This window comes from Phalaenopsis equestris, unplaced genomic scaffold (genome assembly GCF_001263595.1).
Source record: "Phalaenopsis equestris unplaced genomic scaffold, ASM126359v1 Scaffold000730, whole genome shotgun sequence".
In the NCBI taxonomy this organism is placed as follows: domain Eukaryota; kingdom Viridiplantae; phylum Streptophyta; class Magnoliopsida; order Asparagales; family Orchidaceae; genus Phalaenopsis; species Phalaenopsis equestris.
In genome coordinates, this window is record NW_018165170.1 from 48928 (window position 1) to 76905 (window position 27978).

The window sequence follows — 27978 nt, forward strand, 5'->3', positions numbered from 1 at the left end:
GTGATGAATCATAGATGCGAGTATGGCTAGGGCAACCCGGGATATATAAAGCATTAAAATTTTTTGTTCTTTAAACTCATATGTTAGTGGTTGTAACAGTATGGTAAACCCTGTGTATGGGGCCTTGTGTCCTTTTTTTTGCAGCATTGGCAACTTACTTTTGAAGGGAATCTGTCAATGGTGATATAATTCAATGTTATAAAATCTTTTGTTCTCTTATGTGTAATTGCAGTCCATCCTGTGATAGTGCAGTAATTTGTTGTTTTGCTTTTATATTCCTAGGTAACCGTTTTCTTAGCTCCAACCTTAATTATGCCTTTTTTATGTAAGTCTTCAAAGAACTTAGTTAATAAAGTTAAGAGTTTTAAAATTGCTTTGAACTTTATGCTAATTAAATTTGCTCGGGTGGTCATTAGGAATTTCAAATGAAATGATTACAGATGTAACTTATCCTCCTAGTTAATAGGTTTGGAAAGGATTTGCCATACTAAATTTTTTTGTAAATTATTTCCTTTTTTTTACTTGCTATGCTACATGTGCAGCGCCTTGGCCAAGAAAAACTATTTTGCATCAACTTTTTCAGATTTCTTCGCCAAAGTACCTTCTTCTCTATTTAACAATGGACTGTTGCAAAATAATTGCCAACGAAGAGGTGCCAGGCTTACTGTTAGAGCCGATGCAGTGAGTGCCAGTCATACTCCATGTTCCTCTATTATTCATCTCATATTAATTCTTGTTCATGAGCTTTTATAAATTTGTGATACTTAACAATTTATCGGGCAGTCTGTAATTAAACTACATAAAGTTATACTTAGTATTTCTAGATAATTCGTAGTCTAGGTAGTAATTTCAAAGACTCATGGAAAGAGATATGCAGGATGGCTATAGCATAGGATAAGGAGAACTCGTATTGACTATGGAGTTTTCGAGGAGCGAAATACATGATTTCCACTAAGGAGGACGGATAATTTCTTACAAGTTTTACTTGAGAGATTCAGAAGGATAGTAATTATATAATTTCAATAATGTTTATCATAGGGTAATCCAAATAAAGAACGGAGTTTGTATTTAAAATGATGTAAAAAGGTAAATAATTTGGATAGTATGCTAAATAGCTATATTAGAGAGAAAAATTTAGTAAATGCATCTTAGTGCAAGTGATAGAGAATAACTGAGATGATTTGAAAAAGAAATATTTAGGTACGAAAAAAAACTACAATTTTGTAGCCGAGTGGTATGAGAAAAAATGTACACTAAGCCAAAATTAATATCTGAAATAAAAAGTTACTTTCATAAGAATGGGTTACAGAAAACTAAAAAATGATATTTGGGGGTTTTTCAAAATGCTGATGACTTTTCTTTATGTAGGATTACTACTCTGTACTTGGAGTGTCCAAGAATGCCTCAAAATCTGAAATAAAAAGCGGTAAGTTCTTTTTTTTTTTTGCAAATTTTCGACATATTCATTTTTATTCCAGCATCTATTTATATGGTTCGCAGCTTTATTTAAGCAATTGAGTCATTGACTCCAACTATATTTTGATGTCGAGATTTTAGAGATGGTCTAAAACAAACTCTAAACCTTCTTGATGTTGACTGGTCTATAGGAGCTAGAGGTCTACAAAATCACCCAGTTGTTTCGCCATATGATTTGAAGCCTCTTATATACATATAAATTTCTATGGTTAAACTGTGAAATAATTCACTGAAAGGTCCAAGGAGATCACTTGCGTGCTATTCAATCCAATTTGAGCGGCCTAAATAAAATAAGGTTAACAGTTTAATTTGTGTGTGATTTCTTACATAAGTTATTAATTTTATTGGTGAGGATGAAGAAAAATAATAATAAATAAATAAAATGTATATATATTATAACCTAAAAAAATAAAATTAATATTAAATGGTTAATAATATTTTAAATAAAATTAAAATAAACTGATTAACGAAGAAATAATAAGATATGAAGATAAACTTAAATTTAAGTTTTTGCACCTCTAGGTTATTAATAGAAATTATTAAATTTAAACAAATAATTGATAAATTTTAAATTATATAGCAAGACATTTTAGTAAGATAAATCCTATAATTATTATACCTCATAAAATGTAAAATATTAAAATTTTAAACTAGAGTAATAATTTTTTTATTAAATATAATATAGATTAATTAATGCAATGCATATACATATATATAGTAGGGTATGCTATTATCTATAAATATAAAATTATATATGACTTTAGTAGTATAATCACTTTTTGTAAGTTAATAATAATACTATGTTTATAAAGAAAATAGATGATTCAAAACATAATGTTTATTTATATAATTAAATAATAGAAGGGTACTTATTTTGAATAAAGGGAATCAACTTATAATAAAAGAAAATATGTATAACTAAAATAAATTATCCTTTACATTATTATGTGTCAAATTGAAGGAAACAAAGTCTAAAGAATAAAATGACGAAAAATCAAATTGTCGGATATTGAGATGAGCAGTCAAGTTTCTAAGTTATGATAATTTTATTGCATCTTCTAAATCAAATGCATGAATGAATATTGCTAGTTATCTAGTTAACTGTTGTTGAGAATTCGTTTATGATTCATTTTTGCTATGAAATAGATTGATTATGTTGAAGTGAACAAGATGAATTTCTTGTTATGTTTTCAACTACTTGTCTTACATTATATAAAATTAATTTTAGAAAGATTTGGAATGATATTTGAAATGCAAATAAAATGATCTATATGAATACTTATATGTGCATTTTAATGATAGAGTTCACCTCATTATTATACTAGTTGGAGATGCTAAGGTACTCGTGCGCATAAACTGAAAAATCATATTGATATTGAAGTAACATCAATAATATATTTTAGATGGTACTGTTGTGATAGATGTAATATTGTATAAGATATGAAATTGTCATTATTGAATTGCAGATTGATTTGAAATTTTTACATGGTCATATTTGGAGAACTAAACAATTTTATATTGATTTTTTGAATTTTAAATTGTATGCATATTATCACGGGCATGGTAGGGTTTGTTGGGCAGTTGCTCGCTGTGGTCACATGGAGGCAACATAATTGGACAAGCACCGTTTGTATTTTTTGGGAGATGGCAAAAAATAATTTAGGGTTTAGGGTTTAGGGTTTAGGGTTCAGGGTTTCGTGTTTAAATCATCATCAAGCTAAACCCTAAACCCTAAACCCTAATAAATAACCATCAACATCCAAGTGGTTCTTTATTGGGTGTAGATTTGAGCTTTCCCAAATTTTGTTTTTCTTTGGAGCCTGCATGAAAACTGTTTTCCATTTAGGAATGTTGATGGAATCATGGATGAATTTAGGAACTTGTTCTTGAGTGAGATATCTGATGAAAACTTAAATTGTAGGTGAGAGATTAGCATAGGAGATGAAAGTGTGGATAGGATAATTGGTGTAACTACTTTCACGTATTCTTAATGCAATAGATTTTTCAAGGCCTTCACAAAGGGTTCACTATTCAGGGTTCAATATCCCTGTCATCTTGTGGTGTTCCAACTGAGATTGGATTAAGTTCTGACTCTGTGTGTTGCTTTGGTATGCAGGATGACCATGTTATTGCTTCCTTCTAGAGCCTGTGTCATGTTATTGCGTGAAAGGAAGGGAAGACAAATTGGTAACAGGATTTTTGTGGTTTTTTGTGAATGTCGAAAGGAATTAGTGATAGGAATTTCAGTAATAAGATTTTTAAATTGACTCTCTTTGGTAAGATCCCCCTTGTGAATATCAAGTTCGGGAAGTAGTGGTTGTTGTTCAAGGAAGGTTATATGCATGGAGTATTTAGTTGTACGACAGTAGTATTTGTAGCTTTTTGTTTGGAATGCCCAACAAAAATGAAATTGATAGTTTTGAGATCCAGCTTGCTTTTATTATTTGGACGAATGTAGGCATAGGATGAGTATCCAATGATTTTTAGGAGAAGACTGGAGATGAACTCTGTTTTGGGATGGACTTTTTAGAGGCTGGAAATAGGTTTGAGAAGTTGAGAATACAAGAGGGCATTCTATTTTTGAGAAAGGCTGTAGTCAGTACAACCACAAGCTAAAAAATATTTGGGAACATGGCCGCTGAGAATGAGGGATCTGACAACTTGTGATACAACATTATGATCATTGACGATAATTCTGGCCTTTTAACTTGTGACCTATGATCCTGATTAAGCTGCCAACGCATTTGAGAGTTGAGGGATGAGAATGTTTCGATTAGAGGTGAGTATCGACGTGGAGGATTTCTCTCCAGATTCCATAACGTATTTGGTTATACAAATGTTTGAACATAAGATGAGAACAACCTTACCATGACGCCGTGAAAAAGAAGGAAAGAAGGTTATTAGTCCTTGAAGAGAATCTGAGACAGAGGGAGGAGAACAATTCTTTATTGCTTTATTCATCAATTAACTGGTACATAAATATATATAATGTTAGAGAAATACAACAAGAAAGGAAATTCTTCAAATACACCTAAATTAAACTTTACTTACACAAATTGCGAAAAGAGTGTTTGATGCTGCTTTTTTTCGACATGAGTTAGTTTATGAAATAAATTAGAATGTAAAGAAGTTAAAGAGGACACTATTAATTGTAGCTGGACACCCTACGTGTGCTGGAAATAAGCAAAAAATTATGCATTACAATCCAGGAAGTAAACACTGCAGCAGAATCTAGTTATTTAAAGAAAATATCAGCTGCAGCAAAAAGAAAATGGTAAGTGTAGAAACCTGTAATTCCATGTTGACAAAAAGGCAGCCAAGTGGCAAATCTGCATGGGTTAAACTTCCAACATTATTATCACCTGGGTTTTTTCCTTTGCATCAAAATCTTCCATATGATCTTTCTTTTTTCTTTTTTTTTTTAATCCTTGTATCTGATGTCACTGCTTCAAAATTCAAATATGGCATTTTTATCGCACGCAGCACCACCGCAAAAGTTTAGTTTAACAAGGAAACTATCTTAACACTTTTTGAACTATGAATAATTTTTTGGCATCAACAGTTGCTTTTCTTTAGGTAAGCAGATTGGGATTCATAGCAAAGTTTTAAAAGACGTACTAGACATTAAATTGGAAGGAGAGATTTAGGGTTAAACGATCCAATTAAAGATTAAATCAGGGGGTTGAAGTGGATGTCATAATAAATATTCAAGTTATTTAAAATATTTTCAATGTTGTTATATTGATACAATAATGATATTTTCATCAATTTAATGTACAATATTTTAATTCAGGAAATTTCTCTCTTGAATATTTTGAATATGATTTTAAATCAAATCAAAATTTCGAGATTTTATAAATCATTTTCTTTATTTTTAATCTAAATCTTTTTTTTTGAGTCATTCGATCAATTCAAAATTTTAAAATTTGATCAATATTAGAATCAGATGATTTTTTGAAAACTTGGCTGGTTCAATGGTTCATTAGCCAGTTATGTGCAAAAATGGATTTAGACTGAGAACAAACTAGCTAGAGAATTGATTCACAATTGAATCAATTAAATCTTTTTAATCCGGTTTGATTTTTAAAATCATGATTCATAGGCCCAATTTCTCCAATTTTTTATAAGCTCCAGCCAAAATTCAGATTTTTTAGCATGACACTAACTATAGAAAAATTTATTGGACTTAATTCTGTATTCATTATATTCTTTTGATCATGACATTCTCTTTTTGAACTTTGAAATATTGACTTTCGGGCACTCCATATCTTAAGCAGTAAGTTTTCGAGCATTTGGCTATTTTTTTATTTTGATAAGCCTTGACACTTTTCACATGTAAAGGAAATTTCATTCCAGATTAAGATCACGTTTCAAAGACCAAATAGTCGCTTTTGGAATAGAACAGGACTACTCATATACCATTTTATTAAGGTTTCATCTAAAATAGATTTTAGATTTTCTTGCTCTTATACTAACCCTTTATTACTTCTCTTTATAATCTTTTTAACATTGTGAGTATGGCGTTGTGCTTTATAGATCACAATTTATTTTCTTAGCATTAATTTGGATTTTTAATGTGTGACGGGCTTTTAATTATTTCATAGAATTCACATATATAAATAAATACTTGGAAGGGGATGCTGGTGGATATGGTAAAGTGTGTGCCACAAACATATTATATTGCGCTCTTTTTTTAAGAAAAATGAGAGTGGGAGGGAAATCTTTCAGATATGGTGGAGCATTGTTGGGAATTTCAAGTTGTTTGATTTAACTTGCACACTTTTTCATTTACCCATCCTTTGTCGCTTTTCTTTCCATCTACCTTACTCTTTCCTCATTTGCACCATCTCTTTAGTAATTTTTTGTTGCCGTACTTGTACCAGTTCATCAACTTATATATTATGTTTAAGGGTCTAGGATTTATTAATGCAATTTAAGATTATATTTATATTGGAAACAAAAAAAATCCTTATCCATAGTTCCAAATTTTAACTTTAGCAAACATAATTCATCTTAAATGCGTAAGCAACAATTCAATTCTTTTACTTCACTTGATAATATAATGGTTGTAGAAACCTAAAATGTAACAAGAAAAATAGTATGCATATATAAAATTTTTACAACAATCAAGATTCACACTACAAAATGTAATGCAAGACATAGTACTTGACAAAACTTTAATTATGTGCACTTATCAACCACTAAAGAAATTAATCGCAAAAACAGTGGTAATCTCAACCAAAAGAAAATTTAGAACTCATATTGACACAATGAAATTTGCTCTCAGATGCAACAATCATGACCTACAATGCGCTCTAAGGATATGCATTTTCAATAATATGCTCTCACAAATTGAAGATACTTGGGATTAGGGCTGTAAACGAGCCGAGCTTGAGCGAGCTCAGGCTTGGCTCGTGTTCGGCTCGTTCGAAATAACTCGTGTTCGAAATCGGCTCGTGTCCGAAATTGGCTCATGAACAGTGTGTTCATGTTCAACTCGATTTAAATATTCGTGTTCGTGTTCGACCCGTGTTCGGCTCGAAATTGGCTCGTTATAATTAAATTGAAAAAAAATAGATGTAAAGTGTGTGACTCGAACCTAAACCAAATGTATACAAAAGATGGTATTAACCTCATTATCACATGAGATGTTATGATTTAAATTTAGATATAAATATATATAATATATTATTATATAAATAATATATGTAATATGTTGTTATATAAATAGTTATACATTTTTTTTTATTTCGAGCTAAAACGAGTCAAACACGAGCGAACAAATAGCTGTACATGTTCGGCTTGTTTACAATTTGAGCTTTAAAAACTTGTTCGTGTTCGGTTCGTTTACTTAATGAACGAGGCGAACATGAGCTGTTCGCGAACAACGAGCTTTTTTGATAGCTCTACTTGGGATTTTAATTGATTGCTCAATGTTTGTTGATTTTCACATGACCATGAAGGTTCAAAATAAGAAATTGCTCAGAAACCTTTTAAATGTAATAAAACAATACATACCAATTATTCTAGCATCAAATAGAGGAATCAATTCTTATTTTCCAATTTTGCTCACCATTTATATCATCAAATGTAAAACTAAAGTTTTCACAATTCATTGTATGCAAGTTTTGCATGTCAAGGCTACTGGGATTGTAGCAATAATCAATTTCTTAGTGTGGCTTTGAGATTGTAGCAATCGACGAATTCCTTTTGAAATCCTGGGACTATTAATTAGCTGACTTCTGATTTTCCTAGACGGCACAAATTAATGGCTTTCAGAAAATTTCTTGAGAATTAGAGGTCATAATTTCTAATTTGTATCATTCAACCTTGCTTTAAATATTTGATATTTGTAATGTAAATAAGGTCAAACTTGTGCCTCCTACTAGTAAATCATAAATCATCACAAGTAAAATTTTCATCTCAAGTTATAAGAAAGCTGTGATATTTACCATCAATTTTAGACACATGATAATTTTTGGAATAAGATGACTGGATTCGTCTGTTGAGTTGGTGCATGTGAATGCACACTTAAGGGTTGAAATTAGAGGAATCTACAATATTAGCAATATGTTCATGAAATTAAGTCAATTTAGATATATTTAATTTTAGAATGCTTCTAGAGCTTCTCTAAATTTTCATTTCACGAGTATTTGTCCTAGTGTATTGTATGATTTTGTATGGCCCCATCTTTCTTACTAGCTAATATCTTAATGGTTTCTGTAATAAGCCTTTTAGGATTTAGGTACCATTACTTTATCTTTTATTTTGAATTCCATATGACTCTTTTCACACCATCAACAGATTTTTAATTGTATACAATTAATTTACGAATCACTTTATGGAAATTAAATAAATTGTGCAAATCTTGCAAATGATGTGTAACAAGTAATGAAATTTCTAAAATGTCAGTATGTATTCTAATGGATATTTATAGGGATTTTATAACCTACTTTTATTTGATGAGATGATGAAGAAAATTGAAAACATACAAGCCATAAAAATTTAAAGTGATCATGTGGATGAACAACCTCCTTAATGAATGCCAGGTTAAATGACTTAAAAATTAGTGTAGATGATTTACCCACTTTCATATTCGAGCAAACTTAGAAATTCAAGTTTCATTGATGGGTTTCATTATTAATGTCATTGTAATATTGATCCTGGCCCTTTTGGGAGGCTTACAAAATCAATTTTTTTTTTAAATGATTCATGGCTAGTTTTAATAGTCTGTTTTTGCTTGTTGATTAAGCTGGCTATAAACTATCATGCATGTATTTTGATCTCAATATTCATCATTGTTTTTTTCGGGTGTGCAGCATATCGGAAGTTAGCCAGGAACTATCATCCTGATGTGAACAAGTAAGTCAAATTTGAGTTTATGTGAATTTTTTTGTTGCTTAGCTAGATAGTTAGCATTCTCCATCCTCAAAAGGGTTTGTAATTATTACTTTATCTGCACTTGCTATATTTTTCCCGAGAAAACTATGCTTGTCCTTTTGACATTTGCTTATATATCTACATGAAAATAGCCCTCTTTGGTAACCTGCTTGTTCTGAAGCTACTTCGTGTAGCAAACAGTATATATAAATTTAAAATAGAGTTCCATTGTAGACCATGGACTTATTATTTGAAGAGTTCAATTTTCTCCTTGTTAGATGCGGTTAAAAATTCAGTTTAATCCTGACCCTGATGAATTTTAACACATTTACAAAAGAGAGATGCTGTAAACTATAATTAAAAATAGAATGCATCATATTAAGGTTAACAAATAGATCATGCCTTCTTAGAAAATTGCATTTTGATCCATGTTTTTTGGGTGCTTGTGATATTTTGTTCAGTAATTTTACTTGTTTTTTGAATTTCCCACTATTTTAAGAATGGTGTGTTCAAATTTTTCTATTGATCGAATCTTCAATGTATGGTTAAAGGTCAAAATACTATCCAAAATCTTGTTTGTTTTGATCCCTTAAAATGTATTTTATGCTTTATACTCTTCAAATTTTTTCATCACATAACAATGAAAATACCATTTACATTTATATTAGTATGGCCGCAAATGAATTGAGCATTAGACAAGCTACTCAGCTTGACTCAATTAAAGCTCGTTCATGATCGTTTGGTCTTCAAATTTTTTCATCACATAACAATGAAAATACTATTTACATTTAATATTAGTATGGCCGCAAATGAATTGAGCATTAGATAAGCTACTCAGCTCGACTCAATTAAAGCTCGTTCATGATCGTTTGGTTAACTAGTCAAACAAGCTTGAACACTTTCATAATTACTTAATCACTAAATGAACAAGTTTGAATAACTTGTTATCAGGTCAATTTATGCTCATGAATAATATTATTTAAAGTTCTTGAACAAGCGCATTAAGGCTTGATTAGATCTTAATTATAACTCATTCATGAAAAATATTGTTAAAATGTTTATTTTTAGGCTCAACAATAACAAGCCTTTATCCCACTAAGTGGGGTCGGCTACATGAATCCATTTACTCCATTGTGTTCTATTGAGTGTCATATTTTCATTTAATTCTAATAAATTAAGATCATTTTTTGTACAACATGCCCAAGTCTTTTTAGTCTATCTCTGCCTCTCTTAACATAAGTCAAATCTAAAACATTTACTCATCTAATTGTATCATAAGATGATTAACATTTAATTTGACTGAACCTTCTAAGATAACTCTCTAATCTTGTCTGCCACTGGAGCTACACCAACCCTTTCAAGGATATATTCATTTGTCATTTGTCTTTAACTGTAAATCCACTCATTCACATAAGCATTCTCATTTTAGCAACACTTAACTTTGTTTTATGCTTTCTTTTATAGGCCAACATTGGCCAACATTCTGTGCATCTGTGCAATAAAACATTGTAGGTCTCACCACCATCTTATAAAATTTTCCTTTTAAGTCTAAGCGGTACTTTTCTTCACACAATAGGCCTGATACATTCCTCCACTTCAACCATCCAACTTGAATTCTACTAATAACATCCCCATCTATATCAACAATGCTTTAAACAATAGAATTGAAATATCTAAAATGTTTACTCCTTTTAATGACTTGATCTCCGTAAATCAATGTATTTCTATTACTATTAAAATTACATTCCATGTATTCAATTTGAGATCTAGTCAAACAAAATCTTTTAGACTCTAATGTTGATCTCCATAATTCAATTTTTCCTGAACTCTTTCTCCAGTCTTATCCACCAGAAGGATACCATCAATGGAAAATATGCGCCAAGGTACATCCTCATGTAAATGTCTAGTAAGAACATCCATAACTAAAGCAAAAAGATATGGGCTGGAAAGCCGATCCCTTATGTAATCCAACTTTAATAGAAAAATGTTTGGTTGATCTTCCTTCTAACACGTAAAAACTCTAATATAAATATCTTTAATGACTTGAATATAATTTATATCAACACTTGTTTTTTAGAACTTTCCAAAGCACTTCTCTTAGAACCTTATCATAATTTTTTTAAAAAAATCAATAAAAGTCATATGTAGATATTTCTTACTCTACCTCTTCATCAAACCTCTCAATAAATGTATAGCTTCCTTTTAGGGTCGTTAACGATCCGATTTCGAGCCTAGCTAAAGTTTCTCAAAATTGTCTAAAAAAATTCTATCCAAAATTTTGGCTTGTAGCTCGGCTCATTTATTTTAATCTGATCTCAATTCGAGTCAAAATTTGAATCAATTTTTATGTGATTAACAATCTTCGAGTTAAATTTGCTAAATTCACAGCCCTAATATCACTAAGGTTGTTAATGATTTAATTTCGAACCGAGTTGTAGCGGGCTCGAAAAAAATTTGATCCAAATTTGAGCTTGTATCTTGGCTCATTTATGTTGTTCTGTTCTTGATTCGAGCCAAAATTCGAATCATTTTTTGACCGATTAATAGTCCTTGAGCTAAATTCACAGTCCTACTTCCATTGTAGACTTGCCTGACATAAATCCAAGCTACTTTTGAGAAATCTTTGTATTACGTCTTAACCTATGTTCAATTACTATGTTTCATAATTTTAAAGTATGACACATTAATTTAATTCCTGTATAATTTGCACACTCTTGTGCATCCTCTTTTTTTATTATTAAATAGGGATCAAAATACTCATCCTCTACTCCTCTGACAAACTTTTAGTTTTTAAAATAATATAAAAAAGTTTAGTAAGCCAAGAAATTCTCAAGTCTCCTAAATATTTCTACGGTTTTGGTGGAATACCATTATATCCTAATGATTTTCCGCATATCATTTTCATTAAAGCTTCTTCAACCTCAATTTTACTAATACAATTATGAAAATGAAAAATTTTATTATTATTAACGATATTAAGATCACTAAAATTGATCGTATTTCCAAAATCTTCATTGAAAAGTTTTTCAAAATATTTCGCTCATGTTGAATCTCCACGTCTAAGAAAAGTATTTCAATTTTCATCTTTAATCACTTTACTTGAAGTAAGGGTCCGTTTGGAACAGTTTTTTGGTTGTTTTGCTTTTCAAACCGCCACAACAATTTTATTTGAAGATTTGTTTTCTTGCTACTTTCTAGAAATTTTTGTGGTATAAATCTGTCTTTCAACCTTACCTGTTAAAGTGTGGTCTGCATTTTGAAATTAAAATAAATTTGTAATAATCATCACAGATATCAACGCTTTTTTTTTTGTAACAACTTCAAAGTTGCCCCAAAAGGACCCTAAATCTTTCCTTTTTTTATTTCTTTGTTTGGCTAGTTTATACATATATCTTTGGCTCCATTTAATATCTAATCTATTATAATGATTACTAAAAATAGAATTTTTAGCATCACAAATTGCTCTTTTATACTCTCCAAGGACCACCTTAATTTTTTCTCAATTCTTTAAGTTTTTTACATTTAAACCAGTTTTTATAATAAAATTTGTTGAGTTTTATGTTTTTTTTCATATTATTATTCCACCACCAACTATTTTTATTTATAAAATATTTTCTTTTGATTCTCCAAGTACATCTTTTGTAACTTTTCTTCTCGAACAACCCAAATCTTAGGATCTTGAAGTTTACACATAAAAAAATTTATTTATTTTTAAGTGCTCTCATATAATTTTATGCTAATATTTTGTTGTATTTTCATCCTCTGGCTCTTCATCATAAAATACAAAATCAATAATCGATGTTGAATACCTAAACTTTTACTTAGAATGACCTTACAATCTTTATCATCTCTACGATCAATTCTTCTCACAAGAAAATAATCAATTTGTGTTTTATTAGATTCATTCTTATAAGTTCCTTCCTCACTAAGCTTATAATATTATTATTTAATATGTTATTTTTGTAAGCTATAATTTGTAAAATACTAAATAACTTGTATGATAAGCTAAGTTAAAAAAAATTGTTTTATGGTTACAATTATTAACTTGTATTCATCTTCCAATTTAGTACTTTATAAAAATATTGCTTTTTATTATTCTGAATTTTCGAATCCAACTATATTCTATTTAGGTTGTCCTTTTACCGAAAATATACTACTCGATTTTATAGTTGAAATATTTGAACTTCATTTCATTGATCAATTTATAAGATTAAGAACTAAGCGATCTTAGTTAAGTCAAAATTTACTTAAGAATGGGTCTTTGAAAACCTCGTCGCACTTGTTGATAGTATCGAGCATTATGAGATATGACTTGTTTATTTTTCCCAACAAGTTGTTTGTATAAAACTCGAATAAGGCTTGATTAAAATCAATTATGATCCATTTATTTTATTAAACGAGTTGCTTATTAATAAGCTTGATAATCTCTTAGCTCAAGTTCAAATGAAGCTCGAGCCAATTTATTTATAAACGAGCTTGTGTCTTAAAAGATCGAATCAAGCTTGAGACGAGCTTGAACATGCTCTTAATAAACGCTGACCCCGCTTAGTTTGTTTGCGGCCCTACTTGTTAGTTGCTTGCCCCTCTACTATTTCAAAATTCCACTACCCTTGTTTTTTCTAATTTTAAACTTCTATATTGCTGTTGCGCCATCCTATGACTACATAATTGGAGTTGTACTTGGAGGAGCTTTGTCTTATCGATTTCTTCGATGTTTTTGATAGAATATTTTCAAATTTATTTAGCCATTCTAACATTTAATTGTGCTTGATAGTTCATTCAATTATATATTATTTTCTATTAACTGTAATGTATTATCTAACTTGAAACATTTATATTCATTTGTTTGAAATTTTAATTGCTATTATCATTGTTATTATTATAATTAACAACTTAAGTAGTATGATTTTTATTTCTTTCTTAGTATAAGTCGAATCTAAAACATCTAATCTCCTAACCTGATCATCAGATGATCGACATTCAATCTGGCCAAACCATCTAAGATGATACTCTCTAATCTTCTCTGTCATTGGAGCTACACCAACCCTATCATGGATATATTCATTTCACATTTTGTCTCTAAGTGTCAAACCACTCATCCACCTAAGCATTCTTATCTCAACGACACTTAACTTTGTTTAATCATTCTCTTTTAAACACCAACATTCTGCTCCACAGAGCATTGCAGGTTTCACCATCTTATAAAATTTTTCTTTCAATGTAAGCGATACTTTTCTATCACACAATAAGCCCAATGCATTCCTCCATTTCAACCAACCAATTTGAATTCTATTAATATCATCACCATCTATATCACCATCACTTTGAACAATAAACCAAGATATCTCAAATGTTTGCACCTTTTAATGATTTAATCACCCATAGTTACAACTCTGCTACTAGAACTACTGCTACTAAAATTACATTCCATGTATTCAGTTAAGTTCTACTCAAGCAGAGGCCTTTAAACTCCAATGTAGACATCTATAATTCAATTTTTTCCCAAACTCTTTCTCTATTCTTATCCACAAGAAGGATATCATCAGCCAAATGCACCAAGTTACATCCTTTTGTGAATGTCGAGTAAGAGCATCCATAATTAAAGCAAAAGGATATGGGTTGTCGATCCCTATTGTAATTCAACTGAAATAGGAAAATAGTTGGACAGTCCTCCTTATGTTCGAACAAAAGTAACAACTTTAGCATACAATCTTTAATGACTCAAATATATGTCATCTCAACACCTTTTTTTTCTAACTCTTCAAAGGACTTCTCTTGGAACCTTATCGTAAGTTTTTTTTAAAATCAATAAAAATTATACACAGATCCTCCTTATTCTCCTATACTTCTTCTTCAAACCTCTCAATAAATGTATAGCTTCCATAGTAGAACTACCCGTCATAAATCCAAACTGATTATGAGAAATCTTTGTATCAGGTCTTAACCTACATTTAATTACCCTCTCCCATAATTTTGAAGTATGACACATCAGTTTAATTCTTTTGTAATTTGCATACTCTTGTGCATCCCCTTTATTCTTAAAAATGTGAACCAAAATACTCTTCCTTCATTCTTTACGAATCTTTTTAGTGTATAAAATAATATTAAAGAGTTTATTAAGCCAAGAAACTCTTAAATCTCTTAAATATTTTCACACTTCAATTGGGATATCATCAAGTGCTATTGATTTTTCATCATTGATTTTTTTAAAGTCTCATCGACTTCTTTTTTGCTAATGCGAATATAAAAATGAAGCATTTTTGTATTATTAACGATATTAAGATAACTAAGATCGTTCATATTTTTATAAACTTTATTGACACGTTTATCAAACTATTTCAGTCATTATAAACTTTATTGACACGTTTATCAAACTATTTCAATCATCTATGTTGAATATATTTTTCTAAAAAAAATGTTTTTTTTTATTTTTCATCTTTAATACACTTTATTTGAATTAAATATTTACTTTTTTTCTTTGTTTGGCTAGTTTATAAACACACACACACACACACACACACACACACACACACATATATATATATATATATATCATTTTCTTTAGTATGTAATCTCTTATAAAGATTACTAAAACTAGAATTTTTAACTTCACAAATTGTTCTCTTAGATTCCCTACAGTTCATCTTATATTTTTCTCATCCTCTAAGCTTTACATTTAAATCAATTTTTATATCACTTCTTATATTTTTTCTTTTCTTGCACATTATTATTTCACCAACTATTTTTAGTTATATAAACATTTTGTTTTGATTTTTCAAGTACTTTTTTTGTCACTTATTTATTAGTGTTTGTTACTTTATCCCATATATAATTTACTTCTTTATGAAGATCTCAAAACTTGAAATCTTAAAGTTTTATAAAAATAATTTTATTTGTCTTTTAGGTGCCCCCATCTAACTCTATGACAATGATCTCTATTATTTTATCTTACAACTATTCATCTTAAAATATTGAACTAATAATCGATATTGAGTACTTAAATTTTCTCTTAGAATGACTTTACAATATTTATATTTTCGATGATCTATTTTTCTCATAAGAAAATAATTAACATAAGAAAATAATTTTAATTTATGTTTTATTAGATCAATTCTTATAACTAATAATATGCTCATCTCTTTTCTTAAATAAAGTATTAACAATAACAAAACGATAAGCTAAAACAAAATCTAATATGAATTTTCCTTCTTCATTAATCACTCCAAAACAGTAATCACAATGAATATTTTTAAAAATTTTCATCTCTTTTCCAACATGTCCATTTAAATCTTTTTCAATAAAAAATATTTCATTAAGAGATATCATTTGTATTTATTCTTCTAGATCTTTCCATAATTTTCTTAAGAACCCATATTCAAATCTACTAGAGGAAAAGCAGCACTTATAATATTAAAAATTTTAGTATCAACAACAATCTTAAAGGCTATAATTATGTCTTATTCTATTAATTTTTATAATATTATCTTTTAAATTTTTATCTATAATTACGCCTACACAATTTCTAATGCGACTCCTATTAGAATACAAGTTTAAAACCCATGTTATCTTTCTTTTTAGTCTTATCCCCAATTCATTTAGTTTCTTGAAAACATAAGATATTTATTTTTTTATGAATCATAATATCAACAAATTTCATTAATTTTTCTGTGAGAGTTCATATATTCCAAGCTCTTGTCCTAATATTAGTTTCACATGCTGACTTTTTTACCTGCATCTGTCCATATTATGAGAACCTTTGCTTATTTGACACTATACCCGGGCGCCGGTGTAGTGACTCTTGCACACTTTTCTCTATATCCAGGTCATACATCGCGTCGCTTCTAGGGGATGTACTAGTATTTACACAAAGATCTAAAAGATTCATGTCATGATTAACAATAACAAAATCATATGTTAGAACAAAATTTAATATGATTCTATCTTCTTCATTAATCATTCAAAAACCAAAGCCACCGTGATTATTTCTTAAATCTTTCATCAATTTACCAACATATTCATTTAAATCTCCTTTAATAAAAATTCTTTCATCAAGATGTATCATTTGTATTAATTTTTTTAGGTCATTCCAGAATTTTCTTTTAGAACTTATATTTAAACTTATTTGAGGAGCATAAGCACTTATAACATTAAAAATCTTAATATCAACAACAATCGTAACAGTTATAATTTTATTTTCAATTCTATTAATTTTTATGATATTATCTTTCAAATACTTATCTATAATTACGCATATACTATTATAGTGCAACTCCTACTATGTATACATATTTTATTTATGTATATACATAGGTATGTATATACATATACATACCTGCATACTTACATATGTATACATATGCATACATACACATACATACATGTATGTGTGTGTGTATTACATAAGACACACATTCACGCCAAAGTGACTTTTCTTAATCCTCGTTCCTTCTCTTTGGCTTATCATACAAGCCCAAAAAATCTTTCACGCCAAAGTGACTTTTCTTAATCCTCGTTCCTCTTTGGCTTATCATACAAGCCCAAAAAATCCTAGAATGCGGGTTAAAAAGGCAAAGTTGCCGTGTCTCTCGCTCTCCCACCACCCACACCAATCTCCTTTTTGGATGGGTTAGGAGAAGAACCCAAGAACACTTAATTCCTTCATAGAATGTCTAAATTTTTGTCACAGACAACTCTTGCAAAAATCTTCTATATCTCAACCCAAGATCAATATATTAGTCTATATAAAATTATTGTTGCATATATACATAAATTTAAATCCAAATACATATAAACCTACATATTTATATGTATTATGCATACATTTATATTCATTTACATTCTAATTCAATTTAGGGTTGACCCGTTTAAGTTTGATTAGAGCTAGATTTGACTGGTTAATTATATTATCTACTTTGCGAGCTCGATTTGAATAAAAATTTCATTCAATTTCTACTGATTTTTTCAAAATTCATCATTCTTATTATTTATCATGCATCATGGTTAGAAGACATGCATATATTCAGAAGTGGATGAGTCTCAACCATTGAACCTCGAAAGAGGCAAGACAGAATTATATGTCAGTAAATAAGAATGATTTTATTGTAGATGCATGCTTCATATTAGTAAATACGAATGATTTTGGTAAAAATCATTGACATGAGTGCTTGTGATAGTAACAATATCCATAGTGATTGTTTGCGGTCACTCAGATGCTCCATGATAAACTTTTTTGATATACTTCTCGATGTTAACAATATCCATAGTGATTGTTTGCGGTCACTCAGCTCGATGGATTCTTTATATGAATATTTTTAAACGTTTTAGCATGCTAATGAAGAATTGTGATCCATTATGATATATTTCATCAAAAGTCGCTGTTAATGGATTTGTGAACTAGAAATAGAGCTTTGATGACATTACAAATGTGTATATTATGTTTAATAAAACCATAAATTTCAATGCCAAAAGCAGTACCATTCTCTGGTCGAAGGTAATCTGGCCGTTGCTATTGCTATTTTTCAATTTGTCATAAAAAAAAGAAGAATTATCTATCTGTTCTTTAAGAAAATTTTCTCATGACAATGCAAAGGATTGAAAGAAGATATTAGCAAAAAATACAGATGAAACAAAATATGAATGGCCATTTGAAGCATCAGAAGTCATGTATAAGCTCGACTGTACTCTTTGAGAGTGCTTCAGTTTGGGTTATTTGAAATCAAGATTTGTTAATCACGAAGGCCTTTTTTGGGACCAATTTTATTTTATTTTTTGTTTACATTTTCTCTTTTGTTGTTAAGAACACGTTTGTTTAGTTTGTTTTTTATATGTTATAATTTTTTTGTTTCTAAAAGTAAATTAGTATATTTTTGGAAATACTAAAGATAACTTTGAAGTATTTTGAATGTTTTCAAAAAACAACCGTATCTTAATCAATTATGCCAAACATTTTTATTGGAAATCAAAATATAAGTAAAATAAAATAAAAATAAAAAATAGAAAACATTAAACAAAAATGATCACAAACAGCCTCCAAGCAAATTGAATTTCAATCTAATTTCTAACAATATATGTTTGTTGTTATCTGCTCTTTCCCATCACAACAAAAGACCTCACACAAACTGTTCACATTGGAACTTCATTACGACTAACTTTTTCTATTGCCATCTTTGCTTAGAGAACCAATTGCGGAACAGAAGTTCAAAGAGATTAGCAATGCATATGAGGTCCGTCTCACGTCTCAGCTTTAGTTCAAGCAAGTTCCATTGTATTAATTCTGTGCTCTCAGAATTTCTTTTATAACATAATCCTACTTTTCAGGTTTTGTCAGATGATGAGAAACGATCTATTTATGACAAATATGGAGAAGCTGGTCTTAAAGGTGTTGGTGCAGGCATGGGGGTGAGTTCCTCTGATAAAATAAATTATAATTATCTTTATCTGTCTCTTTAATTCATATTCCTTCTTCATAAGCCTATTTGTCTCCTTGAATGCAGGATTTCAGCAACCCATTCGATCTATTCGAGTCATTATTCGAAGGTATGGGTGGAATGGGTGGCATGGGAAGCAGGGCTTCACGCAATCGTCCTACACAAGGGGACGATGAGAGCTATAATATCGTCCTGAACTTCAAAGAAGCCATCTTTGGTGTCGAGAAGGAGATCGAGATAACTCGGCTTGAGAGCTGTGGCACCTGCGATGGATCAGGAGCGAAACCCGGCACGAAGCCATCCAAGTGCATCACTTGTGGCGGTCAAGGCCAGGTCATCTCTTCCGCAAGGACACCTCTCGGTGTTTTCCAGCAGGTCATGACTTGTTCCACATGCAGCGGTACTGGCGAATCCTCTACCCCATGCGGTACTTGTGGCGGTGACGGACGCGTGAGAAAGAGCAAGCGAATCAGTTTGAAAGTTCCGGCCGGAGTTGACTCCGGTAGCCGGCTCAGAGTACGGTCCGAGGGAAATGCCGGACGAAGGGGCGGTCCGCCCGGCGATCTTTACGTCTTCATCGAGGTTCTCTCTGACCCCGTGCTAAAGAGGGATGGCAACAACATTCTATATACGTGCAAGGTATCGTACATCGATGCCATTCTTGGAACTACGATCAATGTTCCGACAGTCGACGGGACTGTCGATCTGAAGATTCCGGCGGGGACTCAGCCAGGAACAACGCTGGTGATGTCAAAGAAGGGGGTTCCTTATTTGGGCAAGCCGAACACTCGGGGGGATGAGTTGGTCCGGGTGCAGGTAGAGATTCCAAAAAGGTTGAGTGGCGAAGAGAAGAAGCTAATTGAAGAACTTGCCAGTCTCAGCAAAGCTAAAACTGCAAACAGCAGGAGATAGTAAGTTTTCAGAGGCCTTTACCATGGTTATATATTGCTATTGCAGTTCTTAGCTCTTAGGATATATGAAGATTATATCACAATTAGTTTTGAAGTCTATCAAAGGCCGTGCATGAAATATTGATAGGTATTTGTTGTATAAACTAACTTATTGAGATTGTAGCTGGTGATCAAGCGAAGAGTGTAAGTGGATTTTTTAATTTTTTAATTTTAAAACTAACTTATTGAGATTGTAGCTGGTGATCAAGCAAAGAGTGTAAGAGGATTTTTTAATTTTTTAATTTTATTCTTGTGTTATGGTCCGTATATTGTAGGGGTGAATGTTCACTTATTGCATCGATTCCTTTAGAAATTTTGGGTTATTTACATATTTACCACACAACTCTTATGTATTTACATATCCAATAGGTCTTTGACATTTATATTTACAAGACTTTGGTGTTATAAACCTATGCATGTAAATGTGTATTTCATTTTTGAAAAGTTGGTAATAGCGATATGTTTTTTATGCATGTAAATATCAATGTCTGGGTGTTAGATATGTAAATATATGAGAATTGTGTGGCGTGTATGTGAATGCCACCAGAACACTTGAATTATGGAAGAGACGGAGGGCATTCTTCTAGAGTGCAGTTTAATAGGATTTTATTGCTAATATGGGCGTAACTTAATGTACTATTTTATAAATAGTAGCTGCAATAATATTAACTGCTATGCGTACATGAAAAAAATATATATATATAAGCTATGTATAGATGTAAAGTAGGGGTGTAAATGAGTCGAATTTGAGGGAGCTTAAAGTTTGCTCGTGTTTGACTCGTTTGATTTTTTTTTTTACTTTATTCGTGTTGGGCTCGTGTTTGAAATGGTTCATGAATTTGTTTGTTTGTGGTCGGCTCGATTAAAATTTGTTTGTTCGAATTAAACTATATTTGGTTTGGTTCGGCTTGAAATAATAATTTATTATTTTAATTATATAATTAAATTATTATTTAAAAACTACCTTCAACTTGAAGTGGCTTGCATTAAAGAGATTCATTTTTTTTATACAGAATCGGTGAAGTTCCTTTTTAGAATTGTGCCTTGTGGGATTAAACGACGGTGCTTTTAGTGAGGATGGTTGCTTAGCGTATGGTTTAGATTTGAGAGTAATTTTTTTTAGTATTTTCATGCGTACCATTTAATTTTTATGCATTTACATATCTAATATATAAATAATTTGTTTTTTTATTTACAGAACTAGGTAAAATCATTTAAATTTTAATATAATTTAATATATTTTATATTACAAAATATAAATGCAATGTATAAATATTATATTTATATTATTTATTTTTCATTCGATTTAAATTGACCCGAATACGAACTAATAAACTTTTGTTTTTGTTCCGCACATTTATAAATCGAGCTAAAAAAATTTATTCGTGTTTGTCATATTTACTTGACGAATGAATTGAACACGAGCTGTTTGTGAACGAATTTTTTTAACAGCCCTGATATGAACTGAGTTTTCTTAGGAATTGTTGTCATTGTGTCATTAGTTTAGGTCAGTTAATGATTAGATTTTGAGTTGATCATTTTTCAGCTTAAAATTGCTTCAAAATTATTTAATTTGATTTTAACTCAAAGGTGATTAAAAGCTTGCTGGATATAATCTTATTGATTTTGGTATGGCTCATTAACTTCAATTCAAGTAAAAATCGATCTAATATATATATATATATACAAGCAATAAATAAATAAATAAAGGCAGCCATATAGCCGATTCAAATGTCAATCGATCGAGCTAGAGCGAGTGGTTAGTTAAATCATGATTGTATTTTTTTTTTTACAAAATTAGAAGCAATGGTTAAAAGTTTAACACTGACTTTGCTGCATGCTAGGACAATTTGAGATGATAGAGATATATTAAAGTATTAGAATTGTACAAAAATTCAATAGATACAAAGATAAAAGAAGAGTTGATAGAGGGGACATTACAGGTTTCTGTATATAAATTCTAAACGAGAAAATATAACGGGGCATCGTCCAGTTGAAATGATTTCACAATTTATATGTATGTTATAAGACATAATCTACCCTTAATCAACAAAATATAGTATTACAAAAGGGAGAAAGTATTGAGAAGTGATAGTGACCCGCTTGCGATTAAGGAAGACTGACGACATAGGCTATGATAATGATTTGGATTAATTATCACTGATGATGATCGGAGCTAGAAAACAATGTTCTAGCAACATTAGTAGTAATAGCTTCACAACCACGATCTGATAATGACGATTTGACATTAGAGGTCCAACAGTGGCAATGACGTTAGTCTTGCACTGATACTCTGACGACAACTATGATTGAGGTCAAGCAATGGTGGCAGCGAAAATTTATCGTGCTACAATGGTTGATAGGCGGATATAACTTGATGATAGTGAGGGTCGAGAGATAATGACCCAGCGAAGATGGTAGTGTTCCTGTGATGGCTGCTTGACGGAAATCTGGAGATGATGAAATGACAATAGTGACGATGTACCACAATAGTTGCGATGACAGAGTGACAATGATCGAGCACAATGGCGGCTTGGAGATGTGATATGGTGATAGTGACAGTATACCGCATCACTGGTGACTGTCGGGAAGGTTTCATCATAACGTCAGTTGGAAGATTATGATCTTATGATGGCGATAGTGTACCACAATATATGTAGTTGTTAAGCGAACGATCTTGAGACTCTTATGATGATGGTAGTGTTTCTGCAATGACAGCTTGATGATGGTGATGACAACCCGGTAATAGTCGTCTGAGTGATGGCTCTATGTCGATCGGGTGAATGTAGTCTTATGGCAACAGTACTTGGCAACTGTTGTACAAAACGATAATGGTAGTACAACGATGGAGGTTTGATGACAGAGGCAGTGGCTTGGCATTGGTCGATTTTCATTGGTTCAGTGGTCACGATGGCTCACTGAAGGGGGCTCGATAGAGTGGCAACAACCAAGTGATGGCGGCCTGACTGCAGTGGTGGCGGCTTGATATCAGTCTGATTTCGGTGGTCCAGTTGTGACAATGGCCTAACGATGGTGATATGACAATACATCGATGTTCCAATGACAACGCCTTGACGATGGCTTAATGATGGTGGACTGACGATCAATCTAGCATGGAAGTGGCTCTATGTTGACCGTGTGATGGTGATCCTATGGCGATGACACCCTGATAACAATGGTACAACCTGCCTTTGGTGGTATGATGATGGCGGTCTGCAGTGGCTGTGGTGGCTCAACATCAGTTGGGAGTCAATGGTCTTTCGCAATCATAGACCAACATTGTGGCCGAGAGTCAATGGTCTAGTGATGGTAACTTGACTGAGGGAGCGGCCGTGGCGGAGGACCAACGATAGTGGACCGACGATGATAGTGGTAACCAGATAACAGTGGACTGGCACGACGGCGGTGACCCAACTTTAGCAATTTGGCACGACGATGGTGGCCCAACGTTGATTGGGTGACCGTAGTTCTATGGCAATGACAACAATGATCGCGGAGGAGGCCAAGTTATGGCATTCCGGCAGTGGCGACGGCAATTGGTCGACCATGGCGGCCAGGAAACAGTGTTTCTGCCATGGGTGGCAACTACGAGGTGGCAATGGTCCAGAGATGACGACAGCCCGAATACAAGCCTGTTTGGAGCAACTACAACTTATTAAAAAACTGTTGTTAAATTCATTTATTTTTATGAACAGTAATGTTTAAAGTTTATGAACAAACTTGAGCAGCTTAATTAAGTCATCACAACCACTTTGATAGCCGCCATCATCAATAATTGTCCCTAAATCTTCTCATCTAATCAGGGCATGCCCAATTAACTTTTTAATTTTTGACATAATTTATGATGAAGCTTTGTTGTATTAGATTTTTTGAGTTATGCCATCCTTGTGTTTGGGCCTCATGTGGCAAGTCATTCCATGTATTAGGTATTTGTGGACTTATGCTTGAGCTAGTTTAACCACTCAACCTATTTCCTAATCTTAATTGATAAGTTTGACTGGATTTACCACCAACATTATCAAAGTTGACATTCATATCACCATTTTGACTTTACAAGTCCTTTTTGACTTATCATTCATCATCCTCATCTCCATAACCTTCCTTTCTCTCCCCTTATTTGCTTCGATTGAAGCTATAGACTCAACATGAGTTTGAATAATTCTAAAGAAGAGCTTCGAGATCCATCCCTCCATCACTCATCCTCCACTTTTACAAGTAAAAATTGCACCTCTTGCACTACCCTCCTGCTTTGACTCTATACATACAACATCGTTTGGAATAAAAATCATGATAACCGTTGAATGGATGATAACTGTTGAATGAATGTGGCATGAATGTAAATGCTCCAATTTTAGGGTATATATTAGGAGCAATTACAAATATAACACTCCAATCTTCAAATTCTCACTCAACCATCAAAATTCACTGCAAAACCCAACCCCTATTTTTCATCCTTAATTAAATTTGTAATGACTTCAGTAGCTCAAAAAAACACCTAGGTGCTAAATTTGTAAAAAGCAATCTTACCAGTGCAATGCATCTAATTAATATAAAAATACCTAGTATGATTTCACATAAAGCTCCAGCATATACCTATCAGAGTACAACTTTGAATTAAAAAAAAAACATCTTTCGTCTAAGTTCATGAAGCAGACGAAGGTGAAATCAAATAGTTCTTGAATCATATAAACATAATGTAGAGGCATGAGACAAAATATAACCCAAAGCAACACAAGAAAAGAGAAGATGTCTCCAAATCACATAAATCAAATTCATGTTCAAGAAATCAATCAAGTACTACAACATAAACAACAATTTTCATTTCTCAATACAGTACTGAATGTTTTTTTTTTCCTTTCCAGGCCATTTCTTCAAGCAGAAAACAACGTTAAAATATAAGATTAAATATAAGATTGAGGCAAAAAAATATAGGCTTGGAATATTATTATAATAGAAAAAAGTAGAAGAGATTAGCCTAGTCCTTGTATTTCATGTCAGAAATATGAAATCCAGGCATATCGAATGAAGCAGAAAATTTCTCTACAGCAGACTTCAAGTTATCGATGCCTTCGTTGTTCACTAAGCCCTTATTGAAGTCTTTCAGGAGCTTACCGTGTTCCTTCTGGATGCTGAGGGTGATGCTCACCGCTTGGTGGAGAAACTCTCCGATTTGCTCAAAGTCCTTCTCGAGCAATCCCCTGGATGTCATTGCAGGCGCTCCTGCAAAATAGGAATTATAAGAGAGTTGTCAGTTTGTCGCCTACTGAAGCAATCGAATGTAGTTTTCCTCGTATCCAATGCATAAACTTTAATTTTTATATTTATACCACCCAAAGATTTCATATCACATCAAAAAATTACCATCATTTTAACTTTTAAAAGTGAGATACACCTTTTAATGCATAGGTAAGGTGGAATGTATGTCAAAATTGAAGTTTAGGTGTTAGATATGTAAATACATAAGAACTGAGTGATATGTATGTAAATCACAACAATATTTCAAAACATAGACATATGGCTTTGCCTATGCAAAAAGTAAAGTGCATAAAAGAACATAAGTTTTGTCAACAAGCAAATGCATTTTGAAACATACAAACATTTCCAATCTTAAAGAAAAAAAAACTTAGGTCGCCATTATAAAAATTAGATTTTTAAGCATTGTTTCAGTTTTAAAGGAAAAAAAGACTGATATTATAAATTTCATGTATAATTGTGAGATTTTTAAGCATTGTTTCAGTTTTAAAGGAAAAACAAAAGGACTGATAGTATAAATTTCATGTATAATTGCACAAAAACAGTTGAATTCGGAGAAGACAAGCAATTGACATTTATACCAATCCGGACACCTCCAGGAGCCAGAGCACTGCTGTCACCAAAAACAGCATTTTTGTTGAGTGTTATGTTGCAAAGATCACAGAGCTTCTCCACCTTATTACCTGGTAAGAACGAAAAAAAAGAAAAATAGGCATTTATGAAAGAATCTATCTTCAATCTCACAAAATCAAACAGCCACAACATCCAAAAGGAGGAATTTGACAATACCAGTTAAGCCAAGAGGTCTCAAATCCCAAAGAATCAAGTGATTTTCGGTCCCACCCGTAACAATATTGTATCCCTTGCTCATCAAATGATTTCCAAGTGCAGCAGCATTGGCCTTTACCTGCTTAGCATAAGCCCTAAATCCAGGCAAAGTGGCCTGCTTTAAGGCTACAGCCAATGCAGCAATCTGGTGATTGTGAGGGCCACCTTGGAGGGATGGGAACACAGCAAAGTTGACCTTGTCTTCAAAATCATAAACGGCATCCTCAGGCTGACCCTTCTTGGGAGGCTTAGGGCCTTTTCTGTAGAAAATCATACCAGATCTTGGACCTCGAAGGCTTTTGTGGGTTGTAGTGGTGACAATATCACAGTATTCAAAGGGATTATTAGCTTCCTGTATCAAATAAGAAAATGAAACAAGAAAATAGAAAACAAAAACTATAAGCAACGATTAAATGAAGGTCTCCGCTGGTGGAATCAATCGGCCCATAAGTAAAGGGCAACACATTGTCATATGCAAAAAAGATTTTAATTATTTTTACTTCAATTAAGTTAAAACAAGCATAGATCTCTCCAAACTAACCATTCTGGATATCCAATTGCAATAGGTGACAAAAAAAAAGATGAAATAGAAAAACCAAAATTGAGCAGACTACGTCAACCGAACGACAGATCTATCTTATTTTAAATTATCATTCGCGAAGATCATTCTCTCTATAACATGCAGGCATTCCTATCAATAACAACTGTTACTTACTATGAAAGAACAAATGATTTCTTCCGTTAACACCACCGCAAGTCAAGATTATCAGATCTCCAGCTCAATTGTGGAATTTAAATTTAATAAATTGGTAAATTTAAAAAGATTATTCTCTAATATCCCAATTGGACAGAAATTTTAGTTAAAACAAGCAAAAAACAACACAATAAAAACAGTGGAAATCAACAAAACCAATGAAACATGGTAACAAAGTACCTGGGCAGCGACAAGGCCACTGATGTGAGCCATGTCGCAGAGTAGCAGCGCCCCGCACTTGTCCGCAATGGACTTAAACCGCCCATAATCCCAATCCCTCGGGTACGCGCTCCCACCGCAGATAATGAGCTTGGGGCGGAAATCCAAAGCCTTCTCTTCAAGCCTATCATAGTCCAAGAAACCCGTAGTCGGATTCACCTTATAAGGGAGACTCTCGAAATAGATCGAAGTGGCTGAAATCTTCTTCCCACCAGCAGTATAGTATCCATGCGTGAGATGGCCCCCAGAAGGCAGATCAAGCCCCATAATCCGATCATGAGGGTTGAGAAGCGCGGTGTAAGCGGCAAAGTTAGCGGGGCTGCCAGAATAGGGTTGGACATTGACGCCCCATTTATCAGCATCAAGGTGGAAGACCTGGAGAGCGCGGGAGCGGCAGAGGTTCTCGATCTCGTCGATAAACTCGTTACCCCCGTAGTAGCGGTTACCAGGCATGCCCTCGGAGTACTTGTTGGTTAGAGCGCTGCCAAGGGCCTCGATGACGGCGAAGGACGTGAAGTTCTCGGAGGCGATGAGCTCGATGCCGCGGCACTGGCGGCGTTTCTCCTTCTCGATGAGATCGTGGATCTCGGGGTCAACAGAGGAGAGGGGTGTGAGGCCCCATGAGGCGACGGACTCCATTGTCGTAGAAATGGAGAGGATAGGGCTTCCAACGGCCGGGGGGGGGGGGGGG

The 27978-nt window shown here is 32.4% G+C and overlaps 2 protein-coding genes across 5 annotated transcripts in view; one reads left to right on the forward strand and one right to left on the reverse strand.

The window, feature by feature from the left end:
* The window catches only part of LOC110030503 (chaperone protein dnaJ A6, chloroplastic-like), a 39295-nt gene extending 18894 nt beyond the window's left edge, over positions 1-20401 (forward strand). For all 4 annotated transcript variants that reach the window (XM_020733241.1, XM_020733238.1, XM_020733239.1 and 1 more), the window contains exons 3-8: positions 543-681; positions 1369-1426; positions 8796-8838; positions 19031-19079; positions 19174-19254; positions 19350-20401. In XM_020733241.1, coding sequence (XP_020588900.1) covers positions 543-681; positions 1369-1426; positions 8796-8838; positions 19031-19079; positions 19174-19254; positions 19350-20195 — 1216 coding nt within the window. In that variant the 3' untranslated portion in view covers positions 20196-20401. The remainder of the gene's footprint in view (positions 1-542; positions 682-1368; positions 1427-8795; positions 8839-19030; positions 19080-19173; positions 19255-19349) is intronic.
* Positions 20402-25031: 4630 nt separating this feature from the next.
* On the reverse strand, positions 25032-27972 carry LOC110030505 (serine hydroxymethyltransferase 4-like). The gene is made up of 4 exons (XM_020733243.1): positions 27249-27972; positions 26276-26666; positions 26068-26169; positions 25032-25453 (listed from the first exon to the last, which is right to left on the reverse strand). Exons 1-4 carry the CDS (start codon positions 27924-27926, stop codon positions 25209-25211), a joined length of 1416 nt encoding a protein of 471 aa, XP_020588902.1. The 5' UTR covers positions 27927-27972; the 3' UTR covers positions 25032-25208.
* Positions 27973-27978: the final 6 nt, after the last annotated feature.